The following is an 18,668-nucleotide window of genomic DNA, read 5'->3' as shown; positions in this document are numbered from 1 at the left end:
ATTATGTAACGAAGTTTGTCTGTGTGTGTGTCTGTGTTTGTGTGTGCATGCAGTATTTTGATGATGATCACAAATGATGAAAGAAAGACACCAGATGAGAGGACTGGATGCTCACTTTCCAGGAGATATGGCAGTGAGGGGGATAAAAAAAAAGAAATGGAAACAAGAAGTACAATCTGAGAAAGTAGGTGTAGAAAAGGAATCACGGAGGAAGTATGTGAGCAAATGAACAACAACTGAGTGACCTTAAAAGGCCACACGGTCAGACTGGTGACTGAATGAGTGGGTGAAAGCCATGGGGCCTTGGGGTTATCTCTGTGAGGCACGGTTGTATTTATAGATCGGCTGAAAAAAGATATCTTTGTACCACTCCCTCCATGGCGCCTCCCCCGTTTTCAATTAGCCCCCGATGGGTGGAGTAATGCAATCAGGAGTAACTACAGTGCCGACGGAGTGCCCTCCCTCAGTCTGCCACAGACTCCGCACAGGGCACACACTCCTCAGACAGGAAGGTAAGACCCAACCTCTGTTCAGCTGCTCGGCTCTCCATCCATTCACCCATCCATCTTCTTCCCCATCCATCCTTTCCACTGGTCTTCATCCACCATGTCGTCCATTTCCTGCATGGGACACAGCTGCTCACTGTGTACCTGGCATCCTCCTGTTCCCTGCCTCCCCACCCACCTGCTCATGTTCTCCCTCCTTCCACCTGCACAGTCTCCTCACTATTTTACCACCTCCTCTCACTTTCTCTTCTCCCGTCTGTCTCGGAGACGGCCACCCTTTTCATTTTAATCTATTTCTGTCCAGAAAAAATGCACAGCCCCCTCTTGTCGACCCCCTGTTAGCAGAGAACATTCCAGCCTCCTCTCATCTCTCTTCATCACCCTCACACTTCCCTTTAGCAAAACTGTGTTTATGAAGGTGTCAGCTCATTATTAGGTCATGTATTACATAGTGGTAAATTGTATTCCAAGTGCACAAAAAGGGGCCTGTTAATCCAGCTGGCACAAAGGGAATGGATGTTGAGTAGTTTAACTTTTTGTGTTGAGGATTTCCTCCAGAATTTTTGCCATTGTGGAGTAAAGTAGTGGATCTGTGTTAGAAAGTACTAAGAATTTTAAGTTCTGGATATTGATGTGTCACATTCTAAAGATAATCTTGTCGTTTTTCAATATTTTATTGTTTAAGAAACTTACATTTTTGAAATAGTAGAATTCCTTTCAAATTGTCACCAAAACTTTGCTAAAAATAATTAAAACTCAAATTCACAAAGAGTTGGTTTTCCATGTGAGAACGTTTTTTTTCTTGGGACAGGGTGCACAGGGCTCTACACTTACCATGTTATTCACTTATGCTCTGTTATGAGAAACTCGTGGATGGAAAGCATCAAAGACCCCAGGAGCAGGGGAGACAGCTGCGTGGCAAGAGGTTTTATTTGTGGCCATACAGATTATCCTTTTTTATTTTTAGGAGTCAGATAAATCCTTATATAAGTGAGGTGAGTCATTGTGGGGGGCAACAGACAATGAGGGAATGTGGGAGGGGTTGACCACGCTCAGAGCAGAGAAGACATGCACAGATTAGAACTTTTGAACTAAACTATCCTTTTGAATGTGAGCAACATCACAAATCACTCACAGATCTCATGCTGAACCAGTGAAAGGGGGCGACACAGTGATCCCAGACAGGTGAAGAGCTTCTGACAGATTAAACACAATAAAACAAACCAGAATTCAAACCAGAAATCATCGAAATGAAGAAAAGCTGTGATAAAAGAAGAACGCAGGAAGGAATTTACAAATGGGAATCATTCTCCTGGCCCCTTTGCTTAGGATTCAGTGGCCGTATCACATGAATAGTAGAGTAAGTGAGTTAGTGAGGAAGAAAAAGAGCCTTGGGTGCTATAAAAGGATTAGTGCATGGGAACAATTGACAACTGCAGCTTTTTCCCCTCATCTATATCACGACAAAGACGCACACAGGAAAACTGGTACCCGACACTCTACTTGGTCAACGGAGAGTAAGAGTATTTTAACACAGGTGGGATAACCCAGGGGCTTAACAGCCAGACCACAGACAGCTGCAGATTGTGAGTGGTCATTATAACAAGTGCCATTCAAACCTATACTTATGCATAGACACACACACACACTCGCTCTGCCTGCCTGCATGATGACAAGGGACACGGTGATCTGGTGCTGACAACTGGAGGTGAGGTGACGGATGGGTCAGCGTACAGTGGCATGGTGGGTGTTGGAATGCGTCGGGTCAAAAGTTGATCGCCTCTAAGCAGAACTGATAGCGGTTATTTATATCCTCGTCATCTGTCACCTTCTGCTTCTCACAGGAGAACAAGATGAAGGGGGCCGCTGAGAGATGGGACAGGGAGATGAAAGGGGAAAATGCATCGTGGAAAGTGATCCGGTTTCCTGGAAAATAGTTATTGCAAGGAATTTAGAATCTCTATGAAAGTGTGTCAGTGACACTACAGAGTTTTCTTTTTTGCTCAGAGAGAAAAAAAACAAAAACAAATTTAGGTAATATGATGTGTAATCATCATTTGAAATAGTCTCTCCTGGCTTCTTATCTGCCATTTCCATAAAGTCACATATTTTGACAGAGTATTATCTCCTCACCATCTACTGTCTCTATGTTCTTCCCTCGCTCTCTCTCAGGTTTTAGCGACCCTGCATCAAAATGACTGAGCGCTACGACTGCCACTACTGCAAGGAGTCCCTGTTTGGGAAGAAGTACGTTCTGAGGGAGGAGAATCCCTACTGTGTGAAATGTTACGAGAGCCTGTACTCCAACACCTGTGAGGAGTGCAAGAAGCCCATCGGCTGCAACACCAGGGTGGGAGAATTCACCAGATATACTGTGACAATATCTCTCTCTCTCTCTCTGTTTTGAAATCTAATCTGCATTATTTTGGGGTCTCCTAGGATCTGTCCTACAAGGACCGCCACTGGCACGAGGACTGTTTTAAGTGCTTTCAGTGCAAACGCTCGCTGGTGGACAAGCCCTTCTCCACCAAGGATGATCAGCTTCTCTGCACTGAGTGCTACTCCAATGAGTACTCCTCCAAGTGCCACGAGTGCAAGAAGACCATCATGCCAGGTGAGGAGGACACAAAGACAGATACCAGCTCAAGATTGCCTATAGTAACACAAAGTAATGCAAATAATCACACATTGTGAAAAAAAGTGTCCGGGTAAACTGCAGTGGAAATACTGTTATATGGAATCTTTGAAGAGCTATAAAATATTTAAATGTTACAAGAACATCAGATCTTATGATAAATAATAATAATAATAATATACCTATATTTTTATACCCTTTTTTTTTGAAGAGAAGTTTACAAAGTGCTTCACAAACATAGAAACATAAAAATTACAAAGACATAAGAAATTAAGGTAAAAGCCATATTATAAAAATGAGTCTTTTAACGCAATGCCTTATGTTCTGAAGGCTCCAGGAAAATGGAGCACAAGGGCAACAGCTGGCACGAGACCTGCTTCACCTGCCAGAGATGCCAGCAGCCCATCGGCACCAAGAGCTTCATCCCAAAGGACACCAACAACTTCTGTGTGCCCTGCTACGAGAAGCAGTTTGCAATGCAGTGTGTGCACTGCAAGAAGGTACGTCTAATCACACACATTGTACTGTTCAGTGTTAATGATTTTTACGAAGCTCCGAAGTCACTCGAAGAAATCATGCTTACTTCTGAATCTCTTACCAGCCCATCACCACCGGCGGGGTGACCTACCATGACCAGCCCTGGCACAAGGACTGCTTCCTGTGCACCAGCTGCAAGCAGCAGCTGTCTGGCCAGAGGTTCACCTCCAGAGACGACTTCGCCTATTGTCTCAACTGCTTCTGCAACCTCTATGCCAAGAAGTGTGCCTCCTGCACCACACCCATCAGCGGTAATAACTTATCCCCTTGATTCTTAAAACCCCTTCTCGTGTTCCTCTGACATCTTGACTCAGACTTGATCCACTCTTTCAGGTCTTGGAGGCAGCAAGTACATTTCCTTTGAGGAGCGCCAGTGGCACAACGACTGCTTCAACTGCAAGAAGTGCTCTGTGTCCCTGGTGGGACGCGGCTTCCTCACCGAACGCGATGACATCCTGTGCCCAGAGTGCGGCAAGGACATCTAACACAACCCGAGGGATGACGGGAACTTGAGTCACCTGATTGGATGCGAATTTGACGCTGCAGGAATGAGAAACATGCAATGAATAGTATCTGAGCACAGAGCATAGCATCTTTACCACTTAGCCTTACTGAATGTTCATTGCTCTATGACATTAGATAAAAACTACTAACAGCGGTATTTGGGGAGTTTATTTAAGTTAAATGTTCCCTCTGCGAGAATAAGTCATTACTAACAAAGCAGCTGTTGGCATGGATGTAAATACATCTGCTCATGCAACAGCAACATGTCTGCACACACTGTATGAAGCATTGTGAAATATATCTATAATATGAATGCAGACTTTGACTTTCTTTCATAATAAATACTGCTTTGTGCATGGATTAGCTTGATGCTGTAATTAGTCTGAGGTTTTTTTGATTGAGTTCTGCTATTACAAATAAAATTTATTTCTTTGCTCTTATAAATGCTAATTGCTGCTGTGTATGAAATCTTTTTTCATACAAAAATGTACATCCCGATCGGTCAAAACGTTTCTGTTAGTAAACTTTAAAACAGAACACATATTTAATATATACAATTTATGAATGAATATATATATATATACAGAATGCTGTGTCTAAGTCACTTAAAAGATATTTAGATTTTATTAATTTATTACCTCAAGATTCATTCAGTATTTGAATAATTCAAATAATGCAAAAAATACCAGCTTATAAAACATAAGTCATAAAACTGCTGACTTAACTACTATAATTAAATCAACAAAATATACTCCTTGTATCGGACAATTTATTTGAAAACGTTGTTATAAACATGACACTTGATCTGACAGTAATCTTGTTACCATGTGTTTTTGATCAACTCTGGCTACAATTATTATCCACAATATCAAATAAACCTGCTTTATTCTCTGTTTCGTTCATATTTCCTTTTTCTCCTGAATCACTAAAAGCTGAAATTGACAAACCAAAGTTCGCTGCTTCGTTTGCGTCACAATGAGAAGTAGTGGAGTACGTGGAAGCGTTCCGATACCAGTATGGACAATGCTTGATACTGCCGAAAATCTTGAATTCGAAACAGCAGATGTGCTTTACTGCCACTAGCAGGTGCTGTTTCTTAGAGCAGAGAAGAAGTGATTTTCAGCAGTGTGGCATCAACCAGAGCCACATACATGGTCAGCAATATCATGCTGGAAGTATTTAAAGGAAGCAACTGCTGTGTAATCCTACATGTATTTTTTTTTTCCTTTTCAATTGTGACTGTCAAACTAGATGATAAAATACATTTTATGGTATTTATTCTCGGTATATGTTTGTTTTTCAAAGAGTTCATCTTGAATCAGGCCATAAAACAATGGTAGAAACCATAACTTCCATACAAGGTTAGTAGCACCCAGCTGTAAAATTTCATTATAAGTTCTATTTTTGTATTATTGCAGTGTTGTCGGATCAGCACTTGTATCAGTCCAGGTATCGGAATCCGGAAGGGAAAAATGGTACTGGAACACCTCGAGGACTAGGATTCCGAATAAAATTTGGAAAGCAATTTCTCTCTGTGACTACACTAATATAAAATAAAAGTAACTCAAAGCACACAAACACTTTCTAAAATGCCCTGCGTGTTCAATGTGAATGTAGTGTTTTATTTAATGTATTCACCAACCAAATAAAACACAACAGAAGTATTTTTTTTTAAATACTTAAACAGAATATCTTCACAATGCCTCCTGGCTATCGCACACTTTGCCGCTCTGTGTCTCAGACTTTGAGAAGAGTTTAGCCTCCGTTTGACTCTTTTCAAAAAAAACAATCCAATAATCTCACCTTTAAATCAGTACAAACCAATACTCATGGCCCTATAACCAAAACCGAATCATCCAGGGAAACATAATGTGAGCATTTCATTTCCCCTGAAAGGCATCCTGGAGTCGCAGACCGTTGAGGGTAAGGGCACTTGAAGTTGAGGAAAGCTACACTGCTCCATTGCATCAGCTCTCAGACTGACCGAGAGCTGGGAGGAAACCTGGACACACAGGTAAAGGGTTTTCGCCTCCTTCCCGGATGCAATTAGTGAGAGGACTGTGATGGAGAGAACAAATAGGGAGTGAGCAACCTCAGCTGGGTGTTCAGGGACGGGGGGGAGCAATTCTGTCCTCCAGAGCCCGAGCTCTCGTCAAGTCTGAGCGAAGAGGGGTCAGAGGTCAGGGCCACGTCACATGATGGATCTTTTTCTTCACCTCTGGAGACTCGAGGGGAACCTGAAGTGATGGAAGATGAAAGATCAACAGGTGTTAGAGATAGTGGTTAGACAAATAACTGAGGCAGCAGATTACACAATGGGTTCTTGATCCATTGAGGTTCTGATTTTAATGACTTATGAGTAATTATTTGATTTTTTAAATTTGTATATTGAACAAAGTCAAAAGATACAAGTTGCAAATTCACTTTTTTTTCTTTCTGGCAGTTCAAGCTTCTTGTTTAGTTTGTGTTGTCCACAACTTATAAATCCAGTACATTATTACAGTGGCCCACCATTTTGCTATTGTTTGTCACTACATGTGTCTATATATCATATATCAGAGAATCCCCAGATATAGTCAAAATATGCTTTTATCATTAGCCTTATGTGATTTCCAGCTCTAATATCAATACAATCAATATAAGCCACACAGAAGAATATAAACAAGTATACAATAAGAATAGCACATTTCCATGTGGTTTCTAACTGAGGTGTGAAACAAAAGTTCCTACCGAGCTGTTCGCTTCTCGTTTGAGGTTTGCTGTGTCAGTGCTGCAATGAATGGATGAGGAAGAGGTGTTGCCTGATAGGTTGCGGATGGGGTTGGACGGGTTTGCAGCTGGAGGAGGTTTTAACCTGTCAGTGATCCCTGTTGACGCGGTGGTTCCCTCTGGTTTTCTCACTTTCAGGGCGCCGGATTGAGAGGAGCGGCTGTCGAACACGATCAGAGGCCTTTTCCTCTTGTGGTCATTACTGGAGCTAGAAAATGACCAGATAATAATGACAAGAATCAGATCCAATCCTGTCGAGCTATTTTCAGACCTGACAGTTTGTCTTTAACAGACAGGATGGACGCAGCAATATCAGCTGTTAGCTCCAACAAGGAGGTTCTGATTCATTGCCACTTGCTTGTTTGTGGCTTGTATGTCACCAGGATTTCTAAAAAGCTACAGCACAGATTTCCATGAAATGCTGTGGTGGGTCATGACCCAATGAAGAACCTATTCAATTTGGGAGCAGATAGAAATAAACAGACATATCCAAGATTTCCACTTTTCTTTCTTTCTTTAATGTGCTTGTATTGGCAGATGTATGTGTATCCATTATCATCACGTGGCAATAAGTATCTTTCTAAATTCGTAAGTTGTAACACATGGAAACTACCAGCCATTCCTACTCGGGGATAATAATCCTTGTCTGCGTGGTGGCTGTCACGGGACTGACCTGTTAGCGTCCGGTGGTCCCCGGCTCCTCTGCACCCTCCTGCCCCAGCGGCTGTCGGGCAGAGTCCGCTGCGGCAGCGGGATGACATGCCGGAGGTAGAGCTCCGTGAGCCGGTCCCGACTCCCACAGTCTTTGGTGCTGACACGTTTCTGATTCAGACATTGAAAAACACCATCACCTTACTACTCACATTCACCGATACCACAGACTCAACAGCCTGTTAGCCAGCATGCTAACGCGACAGTATTTCTGATTTATATCCAAATGAAATTGCACTTTCCAAGATTCACTGCTAACATTCACTCACCTCAGTTAAAATGAGCTGCATGAAGTCTTGAGACAGCAGCTCAGGGTGTAATAACAGATCCACATCCGAGCTGCCAACAGCCTTTCTGCCGTGTTCTATGGAGGCCGCCATATTGGATGCTCATGTGTTCCCAGCATGCACCGCGTCAAGTAACAACAATACATCCGGAGAGAGACTCAAACTTCTACAACAAATCATGTTAATAATATTATTATTTGTAATAATAATAATAACGGTTATAATGATAATAACATAATAATAATGGTTAGGATCATAATAATAATTACACTTAAACAGAACAGGGAACAGCTGGACCCCGTAGTCACAAATAAAAAAAATCTTGATCGGCTTGATCAGTAGTCCATAAAACAATCTTCAGTAGTTAAAGCTGTGTGCCATCTCCTACCGTTTCTTAGAAAAGACTCAAACATAAATATGAAAAATAAATACTAATATACAAAAAGCTGTACTGCAGTGCTGATGATAAGAAAGAGTAAATGACCTGTTTTATTCCCAAACAAAATATTTGGGAATAAAACAGGTATTTTCATGAACTAAACAGTATTGCACTTGAAGATACTGATTCATGGAGTGTTTGTTATTTCAAATTGCACAATCGGCTTTATTGCAGCTCATACAACTCTTGTGTCACAAGACACCAAATAGGACGTTTGATGAGTAGAAAGTAGCAAAAGTGATTTTCTATATTTTAGCTTTAATTTTGCTTCAGGAGCTCAGCCCATCGTTTGGCAAAGAATTCTTTCATGGATATTCCTGCTCGTCCGATTGTTGAATCGTCCTCATCGTATTTCAAAGAGTTGTCAAATACCAGGTTGAGGTCCATGACGAATGTCTCGAAATTAAGGTACCTGCAAAGATTTGAAATGGTTTAATTTGAATTCAGAGGCAGCATTCAAATCAGAAAAGTAACTGCAATAAAGGATGTATGAATGTATGTATAACACAAACGTACTGGTTGTTGCTGAGTTTTTTTCCGATGGTAGCGAAGTCCATAGGCTTCTTAATGATCCTCTTGTACCAGGGTTTGGCTTTGAGGTTGACTGGAGTGAGAAAGGGCCCCGCGTCCTGATGAGCCTCCAGCTAAGCCAGCAGAACTCTGGAGGGAAATGCGCAGTCGACAAAGCCGAGCTTTTAATATAGTTTCAGATATTTGTGAAAAAGTTTGTAACAGATTTTTAAGTGAACAAGGATAATTGGACATGTCCCCTGACAAAACCACAGTTAGATTCTTTACATCTGGATTTTTATTTGGATCTGCACACGGTACATACCAGTACCGTTTTTTTCACGAAGATCCATAAATCCTTCTCTGAGAAATTAGCAAAAATGTTGCGAAACATCCTCTCTTGCAATGTTAAAGTAAAAAATCCACAACTAAATCTAATCTGATGGGTTCCTCCTTGGGTCACGTCCCAGTGGGGTTTTCTATCCATGCAGTGAGAATGCGTTCATACCTACCTGCACATTTCCAGCCAATATCTTTCGTCTTTGGCCAGTTTGGCTTTTTTGGCACAGGACCCACCGCTGTCAAGCTTGTCCTTGCCTCGCTTCCCTCCCCCCAATGCTCGGTTCTGAAGCTTCCTACTCCGGAGTAATTCAGCGTTCTCCTGAAAGACGGGACATAGAAACGACGGCTGAGGAGTCACGCGCAACATATACCGTGCAGATTTATTAAATGGATGTGGACATTTGGAACAATGAAGATATCATTGGACAGTTGAATAGATTGAGGCTCGTTGATCTGCACTGCTTGTGGACTAGGAGATTGTATAATGTGAAAGACAAGAGAAATGAGGCTCAGGTTTACTTTAGCCACACAAATGTAGCAGAACCATTTGCCTTCAGGGACTGTGGTGATCTTAGGCCTGTGGCAGTAGGTGTGGCAGCCTTTATCACAGCCGTGACAAAGTAAGAGCAGTTCTTCATTATCCCCCTCTTGACAACGGTGGCAGTGCTGGAAACCAAAAGAAAACATCAGCCATTACAAATTCAACCAGAGACAACAAGCATTGATAAAGGAAGATGCAGATTGGGTTTTTATCTGATATTGTTGTTTCCTGGTGATGGTGCATTATGAATTGATGCTAGTGTATTTTTACTTGTATTTTTATTGCTTTTCCCTTAATTGTCCCATATAACCAGTTAATTTAACTGAAATAAGCTCACAGCTTCAGCTACTCTTCCTGAGCTACGGTGCTGAAAAATGGCCAGAAGAACATTAGGATACCGCAGTGAACTTGACCTTTGACCTTTTGGATAAAACTCTCAAAATGGGTCACAAACAACACATAACTTCTTGATTTATGGCAGAAGAGAATGGGACGGACGGACGGATAGTGCGCAATGATAACGCCTGCAGTTCATTGCTGTCGCTCGCATGGACATAATAAAAACAAATATTTGATAACGAGAGAAAAGAGGCATCACTAACCACTTTCATGACGGGGCGGTCCCAGTCGATGAATTTCTGCAGCTGCTGAATACAGAGCGACAGCTGAGCCGAGCTGCGGACTTCTCCGAGGGCTTGGTGCCACAGTCTCATCCCAGGAGTCACCTCCTCCTCACTGCTTTGAAGGTTACAGAGAATGAGATGGCAGTATTACTGGACAGCATCACATACACAAGCAGTGACTTCAGGGAAGTCACTGAGTAAAGATAAACTGTACATTGCACATTGTGGATGTCGTTACTTCTTCGACTGGGATGCATCATGCAGAGGTAAAAAAAACTACTTATCATACAGACACAGGCACAGTGGTATTATTCTGTCTGATCTCAGGGTTAATTTCTCTGTAGCTACCTTCGATCAATGCCCCTCTCCAGCTCTGCCAGCCTCATGACAGCTATATCAAGAGGATTGTTGGGCCGCCGCACTGCATTGTCCTCTTGATAGACCAGATCCTCCCTCTCTGACTCGGGCTCAGGGTGCATCCAGCCCTGAGGGACACAGAGTTGGAAATATGGTGCTTGGTGACAAAGTAAGGACCTGTAATCCTATCTGAGCACATACTGGAGAAATAGTCTTGAAATTAATCTGGGATATTTGTATTTGTATGAGCTATAAGTAGAAAAACGTTCAGGATACTTTTACCTTGATCTGCAGACCGGCAGAGACGACTCTCCTCTCCAGAGCCTCCACCTGCTGCAGTTGGTGGATGTCCACCTCCATTGCCTGCTCCTCCACACACCAACTCGCCACGGTTTTCTCCCTCACTTGGTTTTTCTCCAGCTTCACCACATCAAACGCTGCCCCCATAGATACATACAAACAATACAGCAAATGACTATCTATGAAAAGCAACATATTTATACATATTAATTTGGGAGCAGGTGACATAAAAATATAAAATAACAGTATGTTTTGTATTAAAGAGAATTAAAGTGAGCAGAGGAGTTGTGGACACACCATCTTTGCTGTTGTGTCTTTGCAGACCAGGGATTTGGGAGAGCACTTGAAGAAAAAAATAAAAAATAAAGCTCAATGTTATATTATACTCTGAAATGATTTGTAATTCCATCTGACCCAAGTATGTCTTGTTTCAGACTATAAAAGTAAAATGAGTTATAAATACCGGTCCACAATACAGTATATAGATTCAAGTATATGGTCAGTAGAACTTGTTATGCTTTCAGTAGCCACTTGGTGGCAGTACTCTGATTTATACCTCCTCTCTTTAATCAAACATAGATGCTTTCAGTGATATTAAGCATCTATTTTTGTATGTGACAGTAAAACAATGAAACCATAAATTTGTCAATAGATCTAATCTCCATGCCTATAGCCCCTACAGTGATTATACTGATTTATTTCCCATCTAAAAAAAACAACAACATATGCCTGGTTGAATTCTTAATCTCTCCACATACATGTATGATGTATATTCCACAGATGGAGACTATCTGTGGTAATATGTATGCACTCTGATGTACGGACTCTCTGTGCGTGAATACCTTAAGATCTGCTAAACACATGTCTTTGTTTGGCTTCTTTAGCGCCTTTGCTTTTGCCAGCGCCAATCGTTTGAGCTGGAGGCTCCTCTCCTTGTTTAGCCTCTTCTCCTCCGTCTTTTCTTGCTTCACACGCTCTTTTTCCTGCAGCCAAGAGATCGAATTACTCCCGATGATATTAATTTTGGAATAAAAACACAAACTAGGAACTAAATGACCACAGTGTTAACTCATCAAAACAATAACATTTCCCAGAGATTTAAAACTAGTGAGGAAACATCTGTGTGAATCAGCAGTTACACACCTCTGCCTTCTTACAATTCTCCTCAGCCTTAATCAGCTTGATGTCCTGCTGGCGTTTTTCCGCCTCCTAACCGAGCACAAACACATTATTTTCTTTCCTAAACACAGTTTCTATTATTCTATGAGGACAAGGGCCACAGATGGAACACAATATGGACTTTTCCAAACAGGACGATAGATAAGTCGTGCTCACATGCTGTCGTGAAAAAGGTATTTCATCCAAAACAGAATTTAACAAGTAGTCACTATTCTTTACGGACTACTTAAAACTAGTGAGGAAACATCTGTGTGAATCAGCAGATAGGCACCCATGTCTTCTTACGATTCTCCTCAGCCTTAATCAGGATCATGTCCTGCCGGCGTTTTTCTTTCTCCTAGCAGAGCACAAACACATTATTTTCTTGCCTAAACACAGTTTCTATTGTACTATGAAGACAAGGGTCACAGATGGAACACAATATGGAACACTTGACATGCACAGAAGAAGCGTCTGCATAGGTCACACTGTCACACATTATGTCATAATCAACATGCAGCATATTGCACAGTAGTTTAAATGCAAGACATAAACGACATTTAAAGCAAGTGGAACATAGTGATTCATAAAAACCAAACAAGGATAGTTAGGCACACAGAAAGCATAAAATCTAAGTTACAAACAGCCATTATTAATCTGGCAAGTAGCAGACTGAAAGCTGGTACAGGCCAAGTCAAATCAACAATGATAAAATTTAAAGGATTAAACTGTATATCAGATTTATAAATAATACTACCTCACTCATAGCTGCTAAACTCTCCCAACAAACTAGATACATCACTGTATATTGACTTTTCCAAATGGGACGATAGATAAGTCGTGCTCACATGCTGTCGTGAAAAAGGTATTTCATCCAAAACAGAATTTAACAAGTAGTCAGTATTCTTTAGGTGTATCATTAATCTTCTCATCCTTGTATAAATTCTGTGCAGTCCAGCCTTTTTCGATCATATCATGGACTTAATGGATGTGTTTTCCCTGAGTGACAAATAGCTGTATGCAGTGCCCTGATTTGAAAAGCCATGCAGAGGGATGTAGTATGACTGCAACCAAACACTACACGCAACATACTGCTGGGATGGCAACCAATTACCACAACACATTCACAATATGTTGTTGAATGTACATTAACTAACATCCCCACACCATATCTAGTCTATGCCTCTTCTACTCCTGGTAGGAAGAGTTGGCAAAGTATTAGGAGATAGAAAAATCACAGGAGCAAATCAATGCAAGAAAAATCCAATCTATAGTTAAAAATATACCTAATATCCCCAAATTAATTAATAATATTTTTAAATGATGTATTGTGCGTTAATTAGTTAGAGACAATCTTCAAGTTATTCAAATCATTTGATGTAGAAACACCCACCAGTTGTTTCCGCATAACAGCTTGGAGTCTTTGCATCTCCTTTTCCTTTGGGGAAAAGAACAGATTATTTAGAAACCAAAATATGTTTCACACTAATTCTTATATTATATAGATAATTTTAAAAGCTTTTCATCCAGCAACAGCCTGAAAATGTTTGAGGTATCTTGGCTTTGCTGGTTGAGCTAATCTGAAGATAAAACCGCCCTCAATAAAAGGAGGTGGTCTTTTAATCATAGTCATAAACCAAGGTAAGAAAAATCTGCTTTGCACCAACAAATATAACAAAAGTTCACGTTCAGGTAACTTTAGTTTTACCCGCATCTAGATTTGATTTGCAGTCTAAGAAAGATGCATCCGTTTGACAGACATCTTACAGACCACACAGACAGGACACAACAAAGCATAATAAAACATAACAATAAAGAAATATAAATAATAAAATAAGAAGCAACAGTGAAAGCAAGCTTTCAAGCTTAAGATTCATCATAAATTAACTTTGATAGATATGTCTCAACAAATATGGGAATTCTTATGCTTCATACCTGCGACTATGTGGGTATATTGGCTCAATTTCTCTCAAACAGAAGGTTTTCATTGGAGTACTGTTTCTATCAGACCTAACACAATTTACATAAAATGTATGAATCTCATATATATATATATATATATATATATAAATGTTGTGTAAAGTAAATAAAAGGGAACATTTACCTCTGGTCCTTCTCTGGCTTCATAGACGGCACCAACTTTAACTTTTGGACTAAAGCTGAAGTTATCCCGTGCGATTTCCATTATTCCATTCTGCACTAAGTACTGCAGACAAAAGAATTATACGTTGTAATTAAAGCATGAGAAGAACTCTGAGCTAAATAACATGTTGGGATTTCCACTGGTGTCTGATTACATAAAGCTGCAGTGACTATATGCCATGGTTTAAGGTTTTATATTTTCCATAAATTGTTGGTTCACCTTCGTCACATCAGGATAACGACACAGTATCTTCCCGCATGGTGCAAAGTAAGCGACCTCTCCTTGAAATCGACTTGCCACCCTCCTGATCTGAGTCACTCTCTGCCACCTGAGCAAACACAATTGCAAACAAAGAACAACATATAAATCATGAAATCAATATCATTAAAATATTGTTTCAGCCATATCAGTCATCATTAATATATATATTCAAAGAGAAAGATTTCTTGCAATAGTTATTTCCCGCAATTGAATAATGGTGTTCAGGGTCAGAGCTGGGGCAGATACATATTCTCTCATTCAAACCACCAGGGAAACAAGGAGGGAAATTATGTAATGGATGACTGTACAGCTGTCTACTCCTGGATGGACATGAGCCAAGAGGGGCAACCCCTCAGTCCCCAGGAGATCAACTGGAGAGAAGCCATGACTTAGGAAAAAAACACATGTAATCTGTTATCCCAGACAGAAATAGGGGCTCAAATACAGTCCAGTGGCCTGTTTCTTGACATTCAGCCCAAGACTGGGTTAGCAAGGCCCCTTAAAGGAAGGTATGGAGGGTTCTTGTGGTCTGCTCATACTCGAAAAACTCTGAAATTCCACAGTGATCAGATCTGGAATCCTAATATTTTTTTTTTTAAACATTACGTAATAGCCTGGGATATTGAGCGTGATTACTACTTTTGTGCCCTGTCTCATATTTACCCACATTTACATTGGAGAGTGGAAAAATAACCAGGAGCGCAATGATAGCATTTGATTAGAGAATATAGTCTTTCCTATAGATTTGTGTGTTTGTCAAAATTGTACTTGGCATGTCAAATAAAAAACAGAAACAGGGAGGCAGCCCCACAAAGAAAAGTTGGCCATAGGTGACCTTTTATAAAAGGCCACTAGTCAGCCCTCAGTGAGCTGACATTTAACTATAAGACCAAAAGCAGAGACACAAACAGTGCAGCAAGTATGACAGCAGGAAGGACAAAGAGAACACGGTCAGACAATCCAAACAATGTTAGTTGTTTGGAAAGAATTCCATGCACAACAGCTCACCCAATCTCAAGAGGCGACTTCAGAACTCTCTCATCTGTCTCTCCGCTCGTCTTCCCTGATCCTAAAAACAGGAGACATGACTCAGCACCTTCAACCTGAGCAAATTACACTACACAAAATAAAGAAAAGATACACACATCCCTCAAAAGGAGACACTGATAGACAGACCAGTCGGTTTTGGATCGTTTTTTTGATGCATGAATTGCACAATTCACCTCCCATAATTTCACCTAAATGACCATGTGATCCACTGCATATAGATACTATTACTACAAAGAACAACTAAATGGAACAGAAAATATACCATCTCATTTTAGAAAGTCACAATGTTCTCTGTTAGTAACAAAACATGTTCCATGACTCATCCAGTATCAGATTCAAAAAATCTGCCTGGAGTGCCAGCAGGGAGCAGAAATCCTATTTCAAATACATTTCACATGCTTTAGCGCTCAGCGCGACACAAAGATGTTGCCTACAATACAGCATTAAAGTAAAATGATTGCAACAAAGTAAAAAGATTAGACAGACACATAGCTTCACATCAACGTCAACATCAATACTCTGAATAAAGTGCTTTAGGAGAAGTTATGCTACTTTAAAGTAGTCAAGTCAAAGGGGGTTGACGAGTGAAACAACTTTAATTACCATTAGATGTCTTACGTGGTGGAGCTTATTCTCCGCTGGGTGGACCGGATCATGTCGGGTCATGTCGGGTCAATAACTCCGTACTGTCCCGTTAGCATCGCCTGCAGGCTAGCGGAGCTAAAGTAACAAGCCATGTACAGGTACCTGCTCATCACTAGTGACACAATGCTAAACTTGACTTACCACAGAAACGGGAGCGCAGACGTCTTTAGATTATCTGTCAGGAGAACAAACCGAAGATCAAACCGTATTATTCATCCGATATGTGAGTGAAACCTCTCACGACTCAGGTCGTGTTAGCCTGTTAGCCTGTTAGCCTGTTAGCTAAGGTGAAGCCGAGCAGGCAACAGACTAGGAGCTGGAGTCGCGTTTCGCATTATTCAAGTCGAGTTGCTAGGCAGATTTCGTGGGACACATCTGAAAGTTTCCCATCACACAATGTTAACTTTGACCTGTGTGGTTCCCGCTCATTGGTGGTTCCATGGTAAACGTCTTAAGCTTGGGCCGTTGCCCCCGGAGTAGAGACGGACGGCAAGAGAGAAGCTCAGTTCAAAGAGCAAGCACACAGACAGAAAAACACACACGAATCAAATGATTCCCAAACAAGACTATAACGCTCGTGAGTCAAGTTCATTCACACACACATTCACACTACTTTGCATATAAAATAAAATAAAATATATGTTTCCAAAAAGTACAGATGTATTATTGAGCTCTCTGCACAACAGCGCCATCTGGATCTGGTGGGGCAGTGCCCCACGTGCCCCTAATGTAGAAATGCCACTGCCACAGCTATCATTTTGCTATTCTGGCAAAATCACAAAACATAGCCTGCTCTGTGAAGATACACTATTAACAGATGGTCATAAATATTTAAAAGAGAAGAAAAAAAAATGTCATTTCGTGGCTCAACCTCTCTCTTTTATACACACAAAGAAAATACAGGATAAAACTAGGGCGACGTTGTAGCACTGGCGGGCCCGAGCACCCGCACGTTGAAGCTTGTTGCTGTCGGTGGAGAGAGAGCTTCCGCGTCCGGTGTGAACCCGGCGTTAGTCTCTGATCATGTGACAGAAGTTTGGTAGTGATAGGACAATGCACAGTGGAGTTCTGACAACATCGCGTCATTTTGCGAAGGATGATCCTTCGCCGCACCTCAATGTTCACATGGTTTGAGGAAATGTCACAATTCTGACGATGATCCAATGACTTGACTGAGCTCTTTTGAGCTGTATATTGTAAAGCAGCCAGGAGCAGTTCATCAAAGTATAAAACATGTCTCTTATTGTTGCCACCAGGGGGAGCTGTGATTTCAAGTCATAATTTCTGTGTAGATGTCATCAGGCCGGGACTCTTTACTTTGGACTCGATGGGACAATGTATGTCCGAGATACAGAACGTCGTGTTTTGATGGCGTTTAATCAAACTTTGACGCCACGCCACGGTCACACGGCCTTCAAACCATATGAACATCTTCGGGGGGGGGGGGGGGGGGGGGGGGGCTGTTGATACACAAATGTTGTTTGAGCGAGATAGAACCATGAACACTGAAGTTACAGAAATGTCGTGTTTCACGGCGAGTTGATGAACTTTGATGCCACGCGATTAATATGGCGTTTGACGAAAAGTCACAGTAATCTTATGTCTTCATTATCAAAGACCCATTTGATATAGTTTGACATGGTTGAGGTCAGTGGATGAGGAGGAATACATCCAAGTGTAAGACAAGCAAAAAACAAGACATTTCCTGTTGCCACCAGGGGGCCAGTGATTTTAAGTCATGATTTCTGTGTAGACGTCATCAGGCCGGGACTCTCGTCTTACATGTCTAGTTTGGACTCGATTGGACCAAATATGTCCAAGATACAGAACCTTGTGTTTTATGGCGTGTAATCAAATATTGATGCCACGCCACGGCCACATGGTGTGACGAAAAATCTTTGATGACACTCATCTCAAGTTGATCTGCTGAAAGCTCTGGGACAAGTACTTCAAAGTAAAAATGTGGAATATGGCCAGAACGGCCACTAAATTCAAAATGGCGGGCTTCCTTACTTTTTTGTGCGTGTGAACATGATACACCTCTGTTTCAAATTCTCGTGAAGATCGGTCAAAGTGAACTCAGGGGCTGTGTATAGGTGGCGCTGTTGAGACATTTTGCCACACCCATTTCAAATTAGTCCAGAATACATAAATGTAGCGCTCCCCTTGGTAGTCATGGTGATAAGGGCAGGGCTTTTGGGTTCTTTATCAACTATTTTTAACCCTGATTAACTCAGTTTTAATGTTAGTTTTGAATCTCTCTTTTTTTGTTTTAAAGTACACACATGAACTGTTTTTAACTTACTTATAAATTCACCTTTAACCTGTTTTTCATAAAGATGTTCACCCC

General features: G+C 41.2%; 3 protein-coding genes and 1 long non-coding RNA gene across 4 annotated transcripts; 1 reads left to right on the top strand and 3 right to left on the bottom strand.

Moving 5' to 3' along the window:
* The first annotated feature begins 300 nt into the window (after positions 1-300).
* Positions 301-5,069, top strand: fhl2a (four and a half LIM domains 2a). Its single transcript, XM_053439851.1, has 6 exons — positions 301-512; positions 2,679-2,856; positions 2,946-3,120; positions 3,472-3,641; positions 3,743-3,929; positions 4,012-5,069. Exons 2-6 carry the CDS (start codon positions 2,701-2,703, stop codon positions 4,161-4,163), a joined length of 840 nt encoding a protein of 279 aa, XP_053295826.1. The 5' UTR covers positions 301-512; positions 2,679-2,700; the 3' UTR covers positions 4,164-5,069.
* On the bottom strand, positions 4,934-8,068 carry c14h2orf49 (chromosome 14 C2orf49 homolog). Its single transcript, XM_053439852.1, has 4 exons — positions 7,932-8,068; positions 7,625-7,773; positions 6,913-7,159; positions 4,934-6,419 (listed from the first exon to the last, which is right to left on the bottom strand). Exons 1-4 carry the CDS (start codon positions 8,040-8,042, stop codon positions 6,363-6,365), a joined length of 564 nt encoding a protein of 187 aa, XP_053295827.1. The 5' UTR covers positions 8,043-8,068; the 3' UTR covers positions 4,934-6,362.
* A 534-nt stretch (positions 8,069-8,602) lies between these two features.
* Positions 8,603-13,933, bottom strand: LOC128456233 (bromodomain adjacent to zinc finger domain protein 2B). Its single transcript, XM_053440325.1, has 13 exons — positions 13,928-13,933; positions 13,613-13,657; positions 12,512-12,577; positions 12,205-12,270; positions 11,873-12,044; positions 11,359-11,403; positions 11,044-11,198; positions 10,753-10,889; positions 10,384-10,519; positions 9,760-9,906; positions 9,411-9,559; positions 8,905-9,048; positions 8,603-8,800 (listed from the first exon to the last, which is right to left on the bottom strand). The coding sequence occupies exons 1-12, from the start codon at positions 13,931-13,933 to the stop codon at positions 9,033-9,035; spliced, it is 1,140 nt and encodes a 379-aa protein (XP_053296300.1). The 3' UTR covers positions 8,603-8,800; positions 8,905-9,032.
* A 385-nt stretch (positions 13,934-14,318) lies between these two features.
* LOC128456274 (uncharacterized) lies at positions 14,319-16,798 on the bottom strand. The gene is made up of 4 exons (XR_008341812.1): positions 16,460-16,798; positions 15,632-15,692; positions 14,582-14,690; positions 14,319-14,425 (listed from the first exon to the last, which is right to left on the bottom strand). It is a non-coding gene; the product is annotated as an uncharacterized LOC128456274 (long non-coding RNA).
* Positions 16,799-18,668: the final 1,870 nt, after the last annotated feature.

This window comes from Pleuronectes platessa, chromosome 14 (genome assembly GCF_947347685.1).
Source record: "Pleuronectes platessa chromosome 14, fPlePla1.1, whole genome shotgun sequence".
Classification (NCBI taxonomy): Eukaryota; Metazoa; Chordata; class Actinopteri; order Pleuronectiformes; family Pleuronectidae; genus Pleuronectes; species Pleuronectes platessa.
Note: the sequence above shows the minus strand (reverse complement) of the source record. Positions and strands in the feature narration are given on the sequence as shown.

Coding starts and splice junctions, on each gene's coding strand:
- fhl2a (XM_053439851.1), top strand. CDS start 2,701: ATGACTGAGCGCTACGACTGCCACTACTGCAAGGAGTCCCTGTTTGGG. Junction 3,642..3,742: donor AGTGTGTGCACTGCAAGAAG/GTACGTCTAATC, acceptor ATCTCTTACCAG/CCCATCACCACCGGCGGGGT. Junction 3,930..4,011: donor CTGCACCACACCCATCAGCG/GTAATAACTTAT, acceptor CCACTCTTTCAG/GTCTTGGAGGCAGCAAGTAC.
- c14h2orf49 (XM_053439852.1), bottom strand. CDS start 8,042: ATGGCGGCCTCCATAGAACACGGCAGAAAGGCTGTTGGCAGCTCGGAT. Junction 7,774..7,931: donor TGCAGCTCATTTTAACTGAG/GTGAGTGAATGT, acceptor TGTCTGAATCAG/AAACGTGTCAGCACCAAAGA. Junction 7,160..7,624: donor GGACCACCGGACGCTAACAG/GTCAGTCCCGTG, acceptor GTCATTTTCTAG/CTCCAGTAATGACCACAAGA.
- LOC128456233 (XM_053440325.1), bottom strand. Junction 12,045..12,204: donor AGAATTGTAAGAAGGCAGAG/GTGTGTAACTGC, acceptor TCTTGGCTGCAG/GAAAAAGAGCGTGTGAAGCA. Junction 9,560..9,759: donor GCTACATTTGTGTGGCTAAA/GTAAACCTGAGC, acceptor CCCGTCTTTCAG/GAGAACGCTGAATTACTCCG.